Below are 15,198 nucleotides of genomic sequence, written 5' to 3'. Positions count from 1 at the left end.
TCGAACATTACAATAGACCAGCCTTGATGTACTTTGAAATCAATGGTATCATGGTAATTACTACCAGCAACGAACGCTGAATCTGAGATGAAATAGACTACTCCGTCTTCTTGGCAAAACTCCCCTTTTCAACAGCTGCTTCCATCATGCGGTCGCCGCTGATAACTCCTGTGGTACAGATGATAAGCTTGCGCCGTGGGGCCTCCTGGGCAGCGATGAAGCGCAGCGCAGCAATTTCGGTGAAAGTAATTCCACCCAAGAAGAAGACGTATACAGTCTTGGTGGCAGAGTTGCCGCTGAGCGTCTGTCGAGCTCGGACAGCCTTGTCATCACCCTTTTGGACAATGCTGAAAGTCGAGCCTCGAGCGCTTTTGACCACATCCTCGAAGCCAAGCCACCCGGGAGATGCTGTGCTGGCATTGTTTATCGACGCAGCTGGTGATCCGCCCTTGGCCAGGGAGATGATGTAGGGTTTTTGGAGTACACATTGAACCAGGCGAACGCTGAGTGGGGCGAAGCCACTGTAAACGTAGGAGATATCGTTGGGTTCCTTCTCACTAACCTCTTCAATAACTAGTCTCAGGTTCTTTCGTAGATATCCGTAATTAGTCTTCGAGCCAGCTTGCGCACCGGATGTAGGGAGGAGCATAGCCGTGGCCGAAGACCGCGGCTGCAGAAGCTCCATCTTCTCAAGGGCCCAGAAAGTCAGGAGATGCTGATGGCCGTAAGCTTGGACGACTTGTCTCTTGAAGTTTTCCAAGTCTTTGGGGCGCAGTCCGCCGGACATGCACGACTCGAGACATAACAAGCGCAGCACGCTCTTCAGGGGAACGTCTCGTGAAATGAGCTCTTCAATTGTCTCATGTTGGTAGATTGGATCAGCACCGGCAGCATTGTTCTGCTGTACTTCCAGGATCTTCCGGAATGTCTCGGATCGGGTGAGCCGCATAATTTCCTCCGCGAGATTAGTGTGGATGCGGAGGCTCTGGTGCTCCAGTTGGTAAGTTGGTAGTTTATTGACAAATTCGCGGAGCTCATTCGTTGTCTGAGCTGTGTGTCGTGTTTCATATTGGTTTTCCAGCCGGCGAGCCACCTTGTTCAAGAGGTCACCCACGATGGCGAAGTTTGCATCTCGTAGCTGGCTAAAGAGCTGATCTGATGCGTCAAGCTGGATCTTTCTCTTAAGGCCTTGCTTCATCTGTTGCGGAGTTTTGGACGACTCCTGAGGTTGTGGTGCAGATGCTTGTCCAACTATACTGGTGTCTACGTCGGCCTGGTTGTTCTTGATGCCCACGTATTCGTCAATCAAGCCTTCATAAGTAAGTTGAGTGAGCAGTGGTGTTCCAAAATCCACATCGCGGTCAATGATGATCAAGTTCTCTGTATCGGCACTGGGAAGAAGGCCTCGAGCAGACGGATCAGCCAGCCCGGAGCTCTCTTCGGCATCGAGCTCTTTGCGCATTCGCAACAACAAATCTGCTAGACGGCGCGCATTGTCGCCTTTACCAACAATGCGAGGGAAGTATCCATGTCTCTGCTGGATACCCATGAGGGCCTTGGCGGCATGGAAAATACAGCCAGGGTCCTTGTGCTAAAGAAATGTCAATTATGGCTCCTGTGATCACATGAAAGACTAAAGACCTACCAGGTACAAGTCACTGAATGCATAGTCAAGCTCCAATGATAGAATATCTTGCTCCAGTGGCAAGAAGTAGAGCGGAAACTCGGCAATGTTGACATCACCGATAATGCCAGCCTCCTCCAGCACAGCATTGCTTACCAGGGTACGCCGAGGAGCGAAAAAGATGGAGAACTCATGTTCCACGTTTCCATTGTTCTGTAGGCGCTTAATTTGCTCTAAAGAAGGATGTTAGCCCACACTGATGGCACTGAGACGAAGTATCACGCAAAGCAAAGCGCCAAATGAATGAGCTTGACTTGATCTAGGGAATCACTACCGTCACGCGGATTGGGTAGCTCATCCACGCAACTTTCTGGGGTTTTATAACCCATTCCCATGTTGAGAATATCGAAGTAGCCGCGGTATCATTAGGCCACAACAAAACGAAACGAGACTGCCTTACCTGCCACTATCCGTACATGGTGGGCCTTTTCACCGCGAACCAAGAACACGACATTGCGCTGCGAAGAGTCGATGTTTGCATTTTCCAACAAAAAGACGCGGTCTACGCCATACTGCTGGAGTTCGGAGAACTTGACGAACAAGCCGACTGGACCCGCCAGCTCCTGACTGATAACGAGGTTCTTCTTCCCGCGAGTCTGCACGCCGTTAGAAGAGGCTTCGAAACGCGAAAGCAGTACTCACGCCTTCGAGCAGGGCCAGCAGATCCCTGCGGGCCTTGTCTCTGCAGTGGTCGGCGTCTGCCAGGGGCGCCATTGCTGAGGTGGCTGTGGGCAGGCAACGAGCAACACCCAAAAATAACCAAAACTCGCGGGGAGGCGAAGCCGCCCGATTTGGGACTAGCGCCACCACCAACGCTGAGTCAGCTGGTTTGGTCTTGTCACGCCCCACGCTGCTTCCATTGATTGTGTTATGGTTTGCAGTGTCATTTTGGTCACCGGGTTACATCCTTACCACCGCCAGTCTCGACGACTGCCCGAAGCTCCCCTGAAGCCAGGCCTTTAATTCCTCATTGAAACACACACTTTCTCCTTCTTTCTCTCCCAAAAGTCAAGCGTCTCAATCGATCTGTCCTTTCCACCGAATCCTTTTTCACTTAATCTCCTCGACCCCCACGATCACAGTTACAGCCCCGCTCAACATGGGTCTATTCAAAAAGTCCGGCGACGACGGCGACGACTCTAACCGCCGAGCCCTGTTCGGCTCTCGATCGAAGAACAAGAGCCCTGCGCAGGCATCCAACCCTTACGCCCAACCGGCTCACATGGACCCCTACACCAAGGCCAAGATCCAAGCGGGTGTTGCGCAGCCGCCGGCCGATTACCAGGGCGGCAACGGATCCCCCGCCCCCGCAGGAGGACCCCACGCTATTCCATCCGATAACAAGTACTCGGGCTACACACCGAACCGTTACGGCAACCAAGGTGGATATGGCAGCGATCGATTTGGTAGTGGAAGCAATGGCGCTGGCGCTGGCGCTTCGCGCTATGGTTCCGGTGGCTATGGAGGATTAGGCAGTGCCGATCCCAACGATCCCAGCGCCGGTGATGCCGCTCGCAATGAACTCTTCGGCGGTGCTAGAGATCGTGTACAACAAAACCAGGGCAGTGCGCCGCCTCCATACTCACCGGACCAGGAGGGTGGACAAGCAAGTGGTAACTACGGTGGCGGCAGCAATGAGTACAGCATGGCCACCTACCAGGACCGGCAACTCACAGCCGAGGAGGAGGAAGAGGAGAATGTTCAGGCTACCAAGCAAGAAATGCGGTTCGTGAAGCAGGGCGATGTGGCATCTACCCGGAATGCCCTTCGTGCTGCCGCAATGGCGGAGGAGACTGGACGTTCAACGCTCGCTCGTCTCGGCGCCCAGGGCGAGATGGTTCACGGTGCAGAGAAGAACCTCGACATGGCTGCAGTTGAGGGTCGTCTAGCCCAGGAGAAAGCGCGAGAGTTGAAGACACTCAACAAGAGCATGTTCGCCGTGCACGTAGCCAACCCATTTACCAGTGCCTCGCGCCGACGAGAACGTGACGAGCGCACCCTCAACACTCATCGCGAAGAGCGTGACCTCCGCGACGGCACACGTTCCGAGGCTTACCAGACCAATGCACGCATGGACAAGGTTTTCCGGGACATTGACCGAGAGGCGAACAAGCAAGGCAAGGGCAAGAAGGCGAGCGTCACCGAGCGTGCCAAGTATCAATTCGAGGCCGACAGCGAGGACGAAGCGATGGAGGACGAGATTGAGCAAAACTTGGATCTGCTCAGCGGTGCCGCTGGCCGGCTGAACGGTCTTGCCAAGGCCACTGGCCGCGAGCTGGATGAGCAGAACAGACATCTGGAGCGTATCACAGGCAAGGTCAGTACTAGTATCAGGGTGGTTGAACTAAATGTGAACATAACGCTAACTTTCTGTGCAGAGCGACTATGTCGACGATCAGATTGCCATGAACCGGGCCAAGCTGGATCGTATCCATTAAATGTGATCTCTAGCATATGGAGCTGGAAGATGCCTGGTGCTGCGCAGCTCGTTAATCATCATTTCTCTTGTGAATTGGCCTGTCATTCGTGAATAATCATCACCTCCCTCGGCGTTTGGGCTCTGTCTGATTTCCTCCTACTGCGGTGTATGCCGAAGTAGGGTCTCGACCTTGCAATTTAGACTATGGTTTTAGTAACATAATTGCGAATATTTGTTTTTCACTTCTATCCAATATCAAATCTTGAAATGGACAAAATATGACCCACACGAGTCCTGTTTCTCAAGTGCTCTGTTCGTAGATTCCAGTACCAATCAACACTCGAGGTGCCAACAGTCAGACGTCTGGGTATAGTTACAGTTTGGTGCAGTGCAATTTCATATTCGAAACAGAACTACAGATGCATCGGCGGATTCACTCCGCAGTGGGACGCAAGATCGCCCGTCAAATGGCCATGTCACTAACTGAATTTAAGCTTAACTTGGCGATCTCAAGCACGACAGGTGAGACAGAAACGAAACTCCCACTCAAACAGTAGAAATACGCGGCAAGATCTAAATAAAAAGTACCAGACTACACAAGACAAGGGTTGAAATTTCACGAGTGCTCAATTGTGGATTAGACAATGTCTTTACTATAGCGACTGTAGTGTGGAAAATCCACCAGCAGGCCCCGGAAAAGCAGCGGAGCCAGCCCAGATTCACCGAAAGCAAGGACTAAGTAACTAGCCAGTAACCAGGTACCAGACAGGAGACACAAGAAAAGAGGAAAAACAGCTTTCGCACCAATGCCACGGGTATCACATCAACACCATGCCGTCCCGGCCAATTTTGCACAAACCCCGTGCAATTATCGAGAAACATAGACAACGCGGTGGAAATATAAGGCGGACCCTCAAAGACAAGACCCAAGAGAGATGAAAAGCCAGCCGAAGGAGGGATAGGAATGGGAAGCAGGGAAGACAAGGAAATGAGAAAGGTAAAGGATGATGGAATCAGGATAAATGGATCTAAACCATGCAAGATATTTGATGCAGGGAGTAGAGAGTAATTAGAAGGTAAGATGAGCGCTGGACAGAACATCCAACCGGCTGCAACACAATCAAACGGTCAAGATGGAAGAATAGAAGGTAAAAAACAATGAAGGTGCCCCGAAATCAAGAGGGGGCTAACAAGAAAAAATAAACGCATCAAATCATCACAAACCCATTGGTATCGAGAAAAGCACAGGTGACTCCCAGGTCTAGCGAAAGAATAAGAAAGGTAAAAAAAAGACGAGCTCGAGGCTCGAGAAAAAGGAAGAAAAACCAAGACACAAAAACAATCGAGAACAACCAGGAACGCAAACCAGCCGGTACCTCTATGGTCATAACGTGGGAAGAAAAAAAGGGATAAAAAGGAAAACATCAATAAGGCCTCTCTCCCTTTCCCGGAGCAGCCTTGCTTGAATCGTGGCCGCGTGAAACCCAAAATCAGAACCGTCCCAGGGGTATATGGTATATGATGAAAGAATCTTCCGACACCCGATCGGAAGATGAATCCGGAATGAAAGAAAATGAGGATGATGAACGTTGAAAATGTCGAGAGAGAATTCAAGGTAAGGGGGGGAAGGGGGTAATCCATGCTGTTGTACAAGGAGGAGTCAGGGCCGGAGGAGTATCATCCAACAGTTGGAACGGCCTGAGGCGGGACGGGTTCGTTGCGAGGAGGCGGAGGAATTGGGTATCTGGGGAATTGGCGCGTCATTTTACGCAGAGATGGAAGAGGCGCTCGTGTTTGAGACGAGCAGAATTGAAAGTTGGTCATTCGCCGACGAGTTTTCGAATTTACTCGTCCTCGTCGGGAGAGCCGCCTTCCTTTTCACCCTTGTGCACCTTCTTGTGTCGGCGCAAGTTGGAAACCACGGAGAAGTGTCGTCCACAACCCTCCACGTCACAAGCGAATGCTAAAGATAACGCGTTAGTATGAGATTCTTTTGTATGCTTACTTCGCCTGTCGTTCTCCGCTCTTGGGGGGGGAACTTACGCTTCTCGCCAGTATGGCTGTACATGTGCGTTTGAAGCGAAGAGGGACGCGTGAAGCGCTTATCGCAGACCTTGCACTTGTGCTTCTTCTGCGTGTTTGAGGGCATCTTCGAGCTGAACTGGCTCATCATGGACTGGGGCCCGGGGGTGCGCTACCAGCAAGGAGGCTGGTTGGCCGGGGAAGGGTGCGCGATTCATACGACTCTGAAGTAGTCGAGCTGTAGTCTGTCACGGATGAATCCACAGAGCCTACGGAGGCGCTGTAGTAAGGGTAGTTGCCGCCCGAGGAGATGGAGGAAGCAGAGGAGTGAGTCGAAGGGAAGCCGTATGAATCGGCAGAGTTGCGTCCCCCGCGAGGACCGTACACGTTACGGGGGGTCAAGTCCTGGCTGAGCGCCACCATTCCTCGGCTTGCATCGAGGGCATCGCCAAAGGTGGGAGTGGGCGCGGGAGCTTGAGAGGATCCCACACGGTCACTGTACGGAATGTTGGGTCAGCCACCGAAATCATCCCATTGCTCGCGTTACAGACAGTCCTATCTAGGAAGGCGCGCGTGCTGAGCGAGGGGGCGGGGGAAGTACTCACGAAAGCGAAATGCGACGAACATCTTGAGGCTGGGAGGGGTGAATTGGGGCGTATGTGCCTGACGCATAGTTGGCCGGGGCAAAGTTGCTCATGGCAGGAGCGGTTGTGTATGTTGGGGTTTGCTCGAAACCAGTGCGCGGAACCTCATGTTGCATGCCCATCACCTCTGGACCATAGCCGGCGGTGGTGTAGTTGCTGCCAGGGACGAGTGAGGGTGCTGACACGGGGATATTAGGGTACGGCATGGACATGGCGGCGGAGCGGCCGACTTCATCTTGCTTGACAGCGTTGAGAGGGATGCTGGCGCTGTTGCCCATGGAGGTCGCGTAGACTGGCGGTGTCGAGTGCGAGGAGGTGTGTGCAGCGGCCCAGGGGTCTGTGAATTGAGGTGGGTTGTGGTGGTAGACATTGTCGAAGCTCATGCCGCCATATGGGCGGTTCTGGTTTTCCATTACCATCGTCATGGAGGGTAGAGCCGCGATGAACGAGTCGATCGCGGGCAGGAGAGAAGGTGATGATAGAAGTGGAGGTATTCCAATGTGACAGCTGATATTTGTTGCTGGTCGTGCTGTCTGTCTGTCTGCACGTTGCTCGTAGATCCGGAGAATAACCCAAAAAAAAAAAGGGTAGATATTGATATACTCGGTGGAGTGTATCGAGTGATAGTGTTTGATGGTGAGAGAAGACGATCGAGTGTTGATCCGCGGGGAGAGAAAGAGTGAAGGATTGAGGGAAGGAAAAAGAGAAGTGATAAGCCCGAAGATCAGGGGATTATCATTCGCTTTTTTAATTTTGGTTGGAGATCTTTGTCCAAGGGACAGGGTAAGGAAAAAAGGTCGAGTCTGGGGAAAGGGGATCGGCGAAGCTTAAGAAGGGGACGAGTATAGGCTTCACGGGGCTTGACCTGCCTCCAACTTTCTCAGTACCCAAAAAGAAAAAGAAAAAGAAAAAAAAAAAAAAAAAAAGAAGGGTGTGCCACTGACGACGTGCCGTCGGGGCTCGCAGATCGTCGGAAACACTAATACCGCGGGTCTCGTAATTTAATTCTTGCGTTGCCCTTTTGGGCATAAAATCGTAGATTTCGGAATTATTCTTCCTTTTTTTTTCGGTTTCTTTTTTGATTTCATTTAATTCTGCGAGGATTTTCGGATTTCTCTTTTCTCGCCCAACTCTTAAATTCTTAATTCTTATTCTTATTTCTTATTTCTTATCATGCAGAATGGGAGGCATTGCTTTGTGCCAAAAGTGGCCTTTGTCAACGGGAACCAGTTCCTTGGACTCTCCTTGAATTGGGCTGGGAGTCGGGAATGATTCACTCTATAGTACGGTAGTGGACAGTAGAGATGGTCATATAGTATATACTATATGAGAGTGCAATGATTTGTGGAGGAATTCATCCGGAGTTGTTCTCACGGAGTATACAAGTACGGAGGACATCGTCCCTACCTTAAAACACACAAGCTGTAAGAAACCCCAGTGCACACGGTTTAGGGATGAGGAATGGAAGATCGAGAGAATCTAACATTTAAAAACGGCAGCAAGAATGTGTGCACACGCACGCCTCGACGGAGAACAGAATAGTACATACTACTTACTGTAGGAGCAGTATCTCTCGGCGTGTCTCCATCTGCCTCGTTACTTGGTAGTCTCCATCTCACCGTCCAAAAGCCTCGTTCTGGTTCCTCGTTGCCATTTACCCGGTTGAGAGGAACGTGAATATACATAACTAACTACAGTAGTAATTCAGTTCGTTTGAACTACACCGTAGAGACCTTGAACAGGGCCGGGATCGGAACTCCCCCCAAGGAACCAGCAAATAGAAGACCATAGTTATGGAAAAGGGGAAATATCATGAGATCCAAAAAGCAGTCGGTGACCTCGGATATCCTCAAAAGGGGGGAGAACAAGGTGGTTGGTTGGATGAGTACAGTTGGAGTGGATTTGGGGGGGGTGATGGTAGGCAAGTGGGTTTTAATTGGGGGGGAGACGGTACGTGACTCTCTCTGGGCGACTGGGACACTGGTGACTATGGACTATGGAGACAATTTGCTAAGGGAATGTGTCCAGCACAGACTCAACCGGGCCACCGCTGAGTGGTCCATCTGTGCCGTGTCTGAGAGGCAGCTAAACTTCAATGGGAGGACAGAGCAACCCAAAAAAAGAAAACGGAAATGGTCCAAAATCCAGAATCAGAAGGGGGGGGGGAAAAGAAAAGAAACGCCAAGAATAATCTCACGATGCAGCGACCAAGGTTCGCCCTCAGAGAGCGTGTTTCAAAGTAGCGGGGAAGGACTGGCAGACCCCAGCGCTACGTCAAAAGGGTATCCCCACGCGCCCGTGGGGGACTTGGACTGTAGACAAGGAGGAAGGATTGCTTTGCTATTGAAGGATGAACACCACAAAGATTCACCACTTGATTTCCTTTTGCTCTCGTATAACATTGATTTGAATTTGGTACACATCTCAATTTGTTTTGGAGAGAGGAACAAGCTTGAATTTGAACCACCCCTTCCCGAGTTTGGATTGGCCTCTTTGGGCCATGGCTTTCAGGCAAACCCAAATGTGGGAGGGGGGACAGGTTTGGGTCTCTCGTTATTGGCTCTATCTTGGCCCCTCCCGGGGAGGCAAAGCGGAAAAAAAGCAAAAAAATAAAAGGAAAAGAAAATGATTGTGACGATTCACACGCAGGGCTTTCAGCCATGTATGTGGGATGAAGAGAGGGGGCCTTTGACACGGGCCATAGATGGTTTAGCGTGCGAGGTGACCTTACTTCGAATAAAACCTCGAATTTGAAATATGTAATAATATGAACTAAATTCGAGTATTCTGTACATTTACACACTCCGACGCCATACATGACAATTATCCAATACCCAATGGATCATAACCCTGGCCTCCAATGATGTCGATAGTTCTTCCCGACAGAACGGAGAAAAGAGGAATGAAATTACAGCATGATATCGCTTTCAATAGCTTTGAACATTATTGACGACATTCTACGACGGTCGGACGTAACTATTTGCAGTGCTCCATTCATTCTCCTCCTGACGGGCTGGGGGGTTTCGCTCGAGGAATTTACGGGAACAAAAATGCGCATGATGACGACGTTGACACCCACGCGCGCCTTAGCAGGTGCTTAGCTAGGACTCGACACGAGAGAGTATGTTTCTTTGCGACGCTGTCCCTAAACTTATGGTTCGTGCTCTCTATGATGCAAATTTTGACCTAGAATTATGGCAATTATCTAGTAAAAAGCCACAGTATGTCCAGTACAGTGTATAGAGCACTCGTAGGCAAGGAGTGCCCAGGATCTATCGCGTACACAACGACCCGAGGAAGGACAATGTCTATATTCACATGGCATCGAGAATCGTTCCTAGAGACTAGAGTTACCGAAGAAACTACATGTATCGTGTGGAGGATGTGCGGTGCGCCACTCCACACCACTGCCATTGGACATGCTCCGGCTTTGTCCCGGCGCATCTCCCATCTGCACATCCTCCGTACAGTAGTAGTACTCGAGAGTTCTGCGTGCATGTAGACCCGAGACTGGACCTAGTCGTCGATTCCTCGTAACACGATCCATACTAGACGCTGTTTCTATAACAAGATACGAGATGTTCAAGTCACAAATCACCCTACCCGTGCAATGACGATATACCGGATTTTCTCCTGCAGGGCAGACATGACTCCGGTTTCCAGCATGCCCCCCCCCCCCCCCCCCCCAATTTTCCGACCGGGGGCCATGCGACCTGTATCACTCGAGAGAAGGGTCTGAAGGAAACCGTGCGACGGGGAGCAGGGTGGGAACCAGGGGGGAAGGGGGGTTGCAGGGGAAGGCAAAGGGCCAAAAAGGCAATGCATACTCTGCACGAAGTGTGAGAACCATTCAACCACACCTCGTATTGTTCGCCATTCCACTATTTTACACATCAGCGTATGTAAGTTCTTAGTGTGTTGCTGCCCTGCAAGCCATGGCCGCCTTGTCCCATCCTACTTCCTCCGTAATCATCCACTGCTTCCACAACTACGGAGTACCTCCGCCAACAAACTCCTCCCTCCTCCAAGCACTCTCATCGCCAGTTGGACAACGACGTCAGAGCGCGGACCAGCACTTCCCGCCATGGGGGTCATTAGCGGCGCGGCTCCTGCAATAGCGCGGCAGATGCGACCGCGTTATCCAGGATCGAACTTGTCACATATGAACGAGTTTATCCGGAGTTAATATAAATAAGAGTTATAGTAATATACTATGTTAGAGTAATAGTTCGTCATCCACGGCTCATGGTTCATAGGATAGAGATTACAGTTCTAATCTCTCGTGGCTTGGTATTCGGGAATTGACCAAAGATCAATCCAACGAGGTTTCCCTGCTGCCGCCGTTCCTCGGAAAGTGGAGCATCATCTTATTTTCACCCGTGGCAAATGAACCACAGCTGGCAGGGAACAACTAATAGGAGTCCATGCCAAAGTCCCCGATTCCCAAGTACCAGATCCCCGAAAAGTTACAGATGGATGTTCATCTCCTACGTTCCCGAGTGTGTGGTTCCAAGAAGACCAGACAGAACACTAAACATGACGGATTAAACACTAACCATCGAGTTATGACTCCATCAACCATACAGAGCCAGAGTTGGTTTCCTAGTTCTCCGCAACAATTTCCTTCCAATGACGCCAAGCTTCGTGATCACAAGGATCTGAGGAGCCGAGGGAGGCCGAAGACCTAACTAACTAATTAAGTAATTCACTAATCTGCTGTAAACTACTCCATTCCCACAGCTAAACTTTGGGAACCATCCCTCGAGCGCTTCATCCCGCTTGGATTTGGAGTCGTTCACTCAATAATAATTTCCTTATTTTTCGCACTACTGGAGTGGTTAGTGAACTAGTTATTTTAGCTTGTCGTGCTTCGGAAGGAGTAATTATATCCCGTGATCACTACCCTAAACCAGCCCAACTCAAACTTCCAGCCTATGGCGTTCTTCCCATAATTATAATACGGCGGATCATTTTGGCGTACTCCGTCAGGGGGAGAGGGGGGAGGGGGGCAGGAAATAAGCAAGCCACCGCCACTGCGGAGAGCTTGTCGGAAATCACCCTCGATCCTGGAACCATGGGCGCCGCAGGGAAACTCTCTCTATCATACGACGTAATGTAAGAGTGGGAGTACAGAAAGTAGCCAGTTAGAGGTTATAGTTACTCATCGTTACGTCCCACTCCGTACGTTGCTACAGATAAACCTCCTCACGGGCGTTCCCCGTTGCCGGATCACCACTGGTTTTCTCCGCATTCCCACCCAACGCCACAAAGTCCCATGGTCACGATGGTTTTCTGGAAGACACACGAAAAGGCCCACTGAACCACAGAACCATAGGACGGGAGGCTGGCTCCAGCGTGCGAACCGGCGACATCACGCCGAATGCGGTAGGTTTGAGCGCCTCCCATGGGTCGACTGGAGTGTGCCTCACTGGCGTGCCGTGGGTCTGCGGATGTTGGCTGGGCATGCGATGGGATGTGCCGTTGGAATTTGGGAACTGGACCTTGGGACTGAGAATTCGGGACTAGGAACGAGCAACGACCTACCGTTCTGAAAGTATGAAAGGTTGACAGGGATAGGCTAAATTTCCAGTCAAGCAATTGGCTGTGATGGCGTACCAGAGTTTGGTCTCTGAGCTCAGCTGATTGTGTTAAATCTTATTAGTATGGTGCCGAGATAGAACCAAACCCAATTATTGAATCGATTCCCTGAAGTTCAATTTCCATTTACTAACTACAATAGTCAAGTATAGGGATCAATGTAAACCTAATGCTGGGTTCGGGAAGCCTCTCGACGGCAAACTCCGGAGCTTATGCCTCAATGTCGATCGATATATATCTGTGCCGTCAGGAGCTCGGAGATATTCACCTAGTATAGACTAGGAACAACAAAACATCTACTACAAAAAAACCAAGCAAGAAAGACGGCATTAGGAGTACGGAAATTACCCACTTGCAAAGTGGGCATTGCCGAAATGGAGCTGTAGTTGAGACCTCACTCGAGTTCTTCAAGCTCGAGACTGGTCTAGTCCAAGCACCAGGGGTACCGATTCGGTAGTTTAGACGTGCGTGGGATGCGTGGGATGCGTGAGACTCCTAATCACTCTTGCACTAAGGAGTACCAAACAATCGCATCCACTGCGTGAACTACCTAAATAGTTGGGACTAGCTCGAGTTCAATTCAGACACCCAACGACGTCCATGATCGATGGTCCGCGGAACTATGGTCAGAACTATGGACTTTCGCGATGGAGAAGGATCCCGGCTCATTTCCATGCGCCCCCATTCATGGCCAAGGCCAAGGCCAAGCGCGAACATGACGGGAGGCAAAAGAGAGGACGTAAAAAGGAGTCCGTAAAACAAGCAACGGGTTGTTACTTGGAGGTGTCCATTGTCTGAGCGTGGCGCCCCCCTTTCCAGGCCATGCCGTGTCTTCGGCCCACTCGACGTCTCACCGGCAGTGCCTACTTTGCTGTATTACATCGCTTTCTCCTTAGTAGTCCATGGTCTTGAAGGGGGTACTGAGGGGGCAAATTGATGGTATGTACTGAGTATGGTGGTATTCATTGCGGAGTGAGGAGGGGGGAATAATGGCTGTTAGACCACAAAACTGATGAGAAATGCCCCGGTTTTAGAAAACGTAGGCTCTGATGCTGAAACCAGGGTTCTAATGTATTTCTAACGGAGGTTCAAGCCGTCAGTAGTAGTGCATCATACACCTGAAGATGGAGGAGGGCAGGATAGGCGCCTGGAGCAGTTTTGAGAGGGAGTTAGGGTACACATGTCTCACTGCCGACCGTTGGAGCCATCACCATGGGTTTGAACGGAGTGAGCCGGATGGACAGGGTAAGAGGAGATCGTGCCAATCCACAAAGTGTATCTCTGTGAAGAGACTTTCGGTCTTGGTCGGACTCCACCGCGACAGAAGAGGTCCAAGCTCGTACACACGGGAGGAGTGGAGACCAAGCAGAGAGACAGAGGAGAGAGGAAGGTAAAAGAGACAATCGCATCGCCATCGTTTGTGTTGCTAAAGAAGTACGGAATACCGCATGTACGTAGACAGTCGCACGACCCACTGACACCTGTTCTTTGCTACCACTTAACCTTGAGAGGAAACTGCTCCGAACTATGAAGTACATGGTCCATATACTTTCGTACAGAGTCATGACTTGGGTTGTTGATGATGAGTGGACGGATAGGATGTCCTCAAGTTCATGACGCGTCGCTAGCCTGTTAGGATTCTCCTCTTGTTTCTGGCCCTCTGGTCCCCTTTTTGCCCCTCCAAAGTCCACAATATCCACTTTTCTCTTTAGATCCCCCAAAACGGCCAAGTCTGTCCAGCCCCGGAAACCCGGCTGCGATCTGATTCGGCAATCTCCTCCTTTCGAGTTTTCCCGAGAAACGCGCTGAAAAAAGGGTAAAAAGCGGTCAACTAGGTGAAGAGTGCAGTCTTAGGCAGGTGTATTTCTATGTACTCCGTTTTCGAGCCTGCAAAGACCTCCTTTTGCGACAGATGTACCGAGGACTACATTAAACAACTCTCTAACGGGTCCAACTTCGAAGTACGCACGGAAAGCGGACGCAGAATTGTCGGAGAATTAAACTCTTGACCTCGACGCGGGATATTGACATCACTGATTATGATGGAGGGGAATAATGCATATGCTGTGGTGATATACACCGATTATTTAAGATACTATATGTAATATTGAATACCAACTAATACTCCGTCGCTAAAAACATCAAGAGTCGTCATTATGCCTACTTCATGTTCAAGGAAATGCCTCTCGTAATGACGATGAAGTTGAAATTCCCCTTTCTGGATTTGCACGTTAGGACGATCCCCGAAACGCCCCCCATCAGCCAGGAACCAGCCCGAGAGCAGCCAAAGCCCATCCTCATCTGTCATCTGCACGGGGCTCCGATCTTGGCGGTGGTCCACCGCGGCAGATCGTCCGCGATTGTCCTCTTAATTTCAAGGTTGATTTCTCCTGCTGCACATCACCGTTCGGACTTGATCTTCCAATTCGGGCAACCGACGTTGCATCAACCACTTTCCCTACGGTAGTTCTGTATGATCTTCCGCGTAAGGAATGAGTCGAAATCCATGCGGCTTGGGAGGATGACCTGGTCATCTGCGCAAATACTAGGTACAGTAGTATGCTCTTCGACCACGTCCGCGCTCGGTCGGGTATCGTCAGCAGCGTCATCGGTGCTGCAGGACTAGTTTCAATACATAGTAATTAGTCCATCGTCACTACGGAGTACCTAGGAAGGCAAAAGGAAATTGCATCCAGGGCCACGTTGGCGCGGTGTTTGACTATCCACTAAATCATTCATCCGAACCACACCTTTGCTTCCGGAAGGTCCAAGGTCATCGACGTCTACTGCACCTCACAAAAGCAGAATGGCCACCCGGGTAAATTGGTTAA

The 15,198-nt window shown here is 50.6% G+C and overlaps 3 protein-coding genes across 3 annotated transcripts; 1 reads left to right on the top strand and 2 right to left on the bottom strand.

Annotated features, from left to right (window-relative positions):
• Positions 1–97: 97 nt before the first annotated feature.
• Positions 98–2,398, bottom strand: N7458_001920 (Sec1 family protein; the record flags this gene model as incomplete). The annotated part of the gene is made up of 4 exons (XM_056905303.1): positions 98–1,591; positions 1,646–1,857; positions 2,085–2,280; positions 2,327–2,398. The coding sequence occupies 4 exons, from the start codon at positions 2,396–2,398 to the stop codon at positions 98–100; spliced, it is 1,974 nt and encodes a 657-aa protein (XP_056769410.1).
• Positions 2,399–2,783: 385 nt separating this feature from the next.
• On the top strand, positions 2,784–4,122 carry N7458_001919 (putative plasma membrane SNARE protein (Sec9); the record flags this gene model as incomplete). Its single annotated transcript, XM_056905302.1, has 2 exons — positions 2,784–4,001; positions 4,063–4,122. The coding sequence occupies 2 exons, from the start codon at positions 2,784–2,786 to the stop codon at positions 4,120–4,122; spliced, it is 1,278 nt and encodes a 425-aa protein (XP_056769409.1).
• A 1,825-nt stretch (positions 4,123–5,947) lies between these two features.
• Positions 5,948–7,194, bottom strand: N7458_001918 (C2H2-type zinc finger protein; the record flags this gene model as incomplete). The annotated part of the gene is made up of 4 exons (XM_056905301.1): positions 5,948–6,066; positions 6,147–6,259; positions 6,346–6,621; positions 6,731–7,194. The coding sequence occupies 4 exons, from the start codon at positions 7,192–7,194 to the stop codon at positions 5,948–5,950; spliced, it is 972 nt and encodes a 323-aa protein (XP_056769408.1).
• Positions 7,195–15,198: the final 8,004 nt, after the last annotated feature.

This window comes from Penicillium daleae (genome assembly GCF_028827525.1).
Source record: "Penicillium daleae strain IBT 16125 chromosome Unknown utg000002l_segment0_segment0, whole genome shotgun sequence".
Taxonomy (NCBI): Eukaryota; Fungi; Ascomycota; class Eurotiomycetes; order Eurotiales; family Aspergillaceae; genus Penicillium; species Penicillium daleae.
Note: the sequence above shows the minus strand (reverse complement) of the source record. Positions and strands in the feature narration are given on the sequence as shown.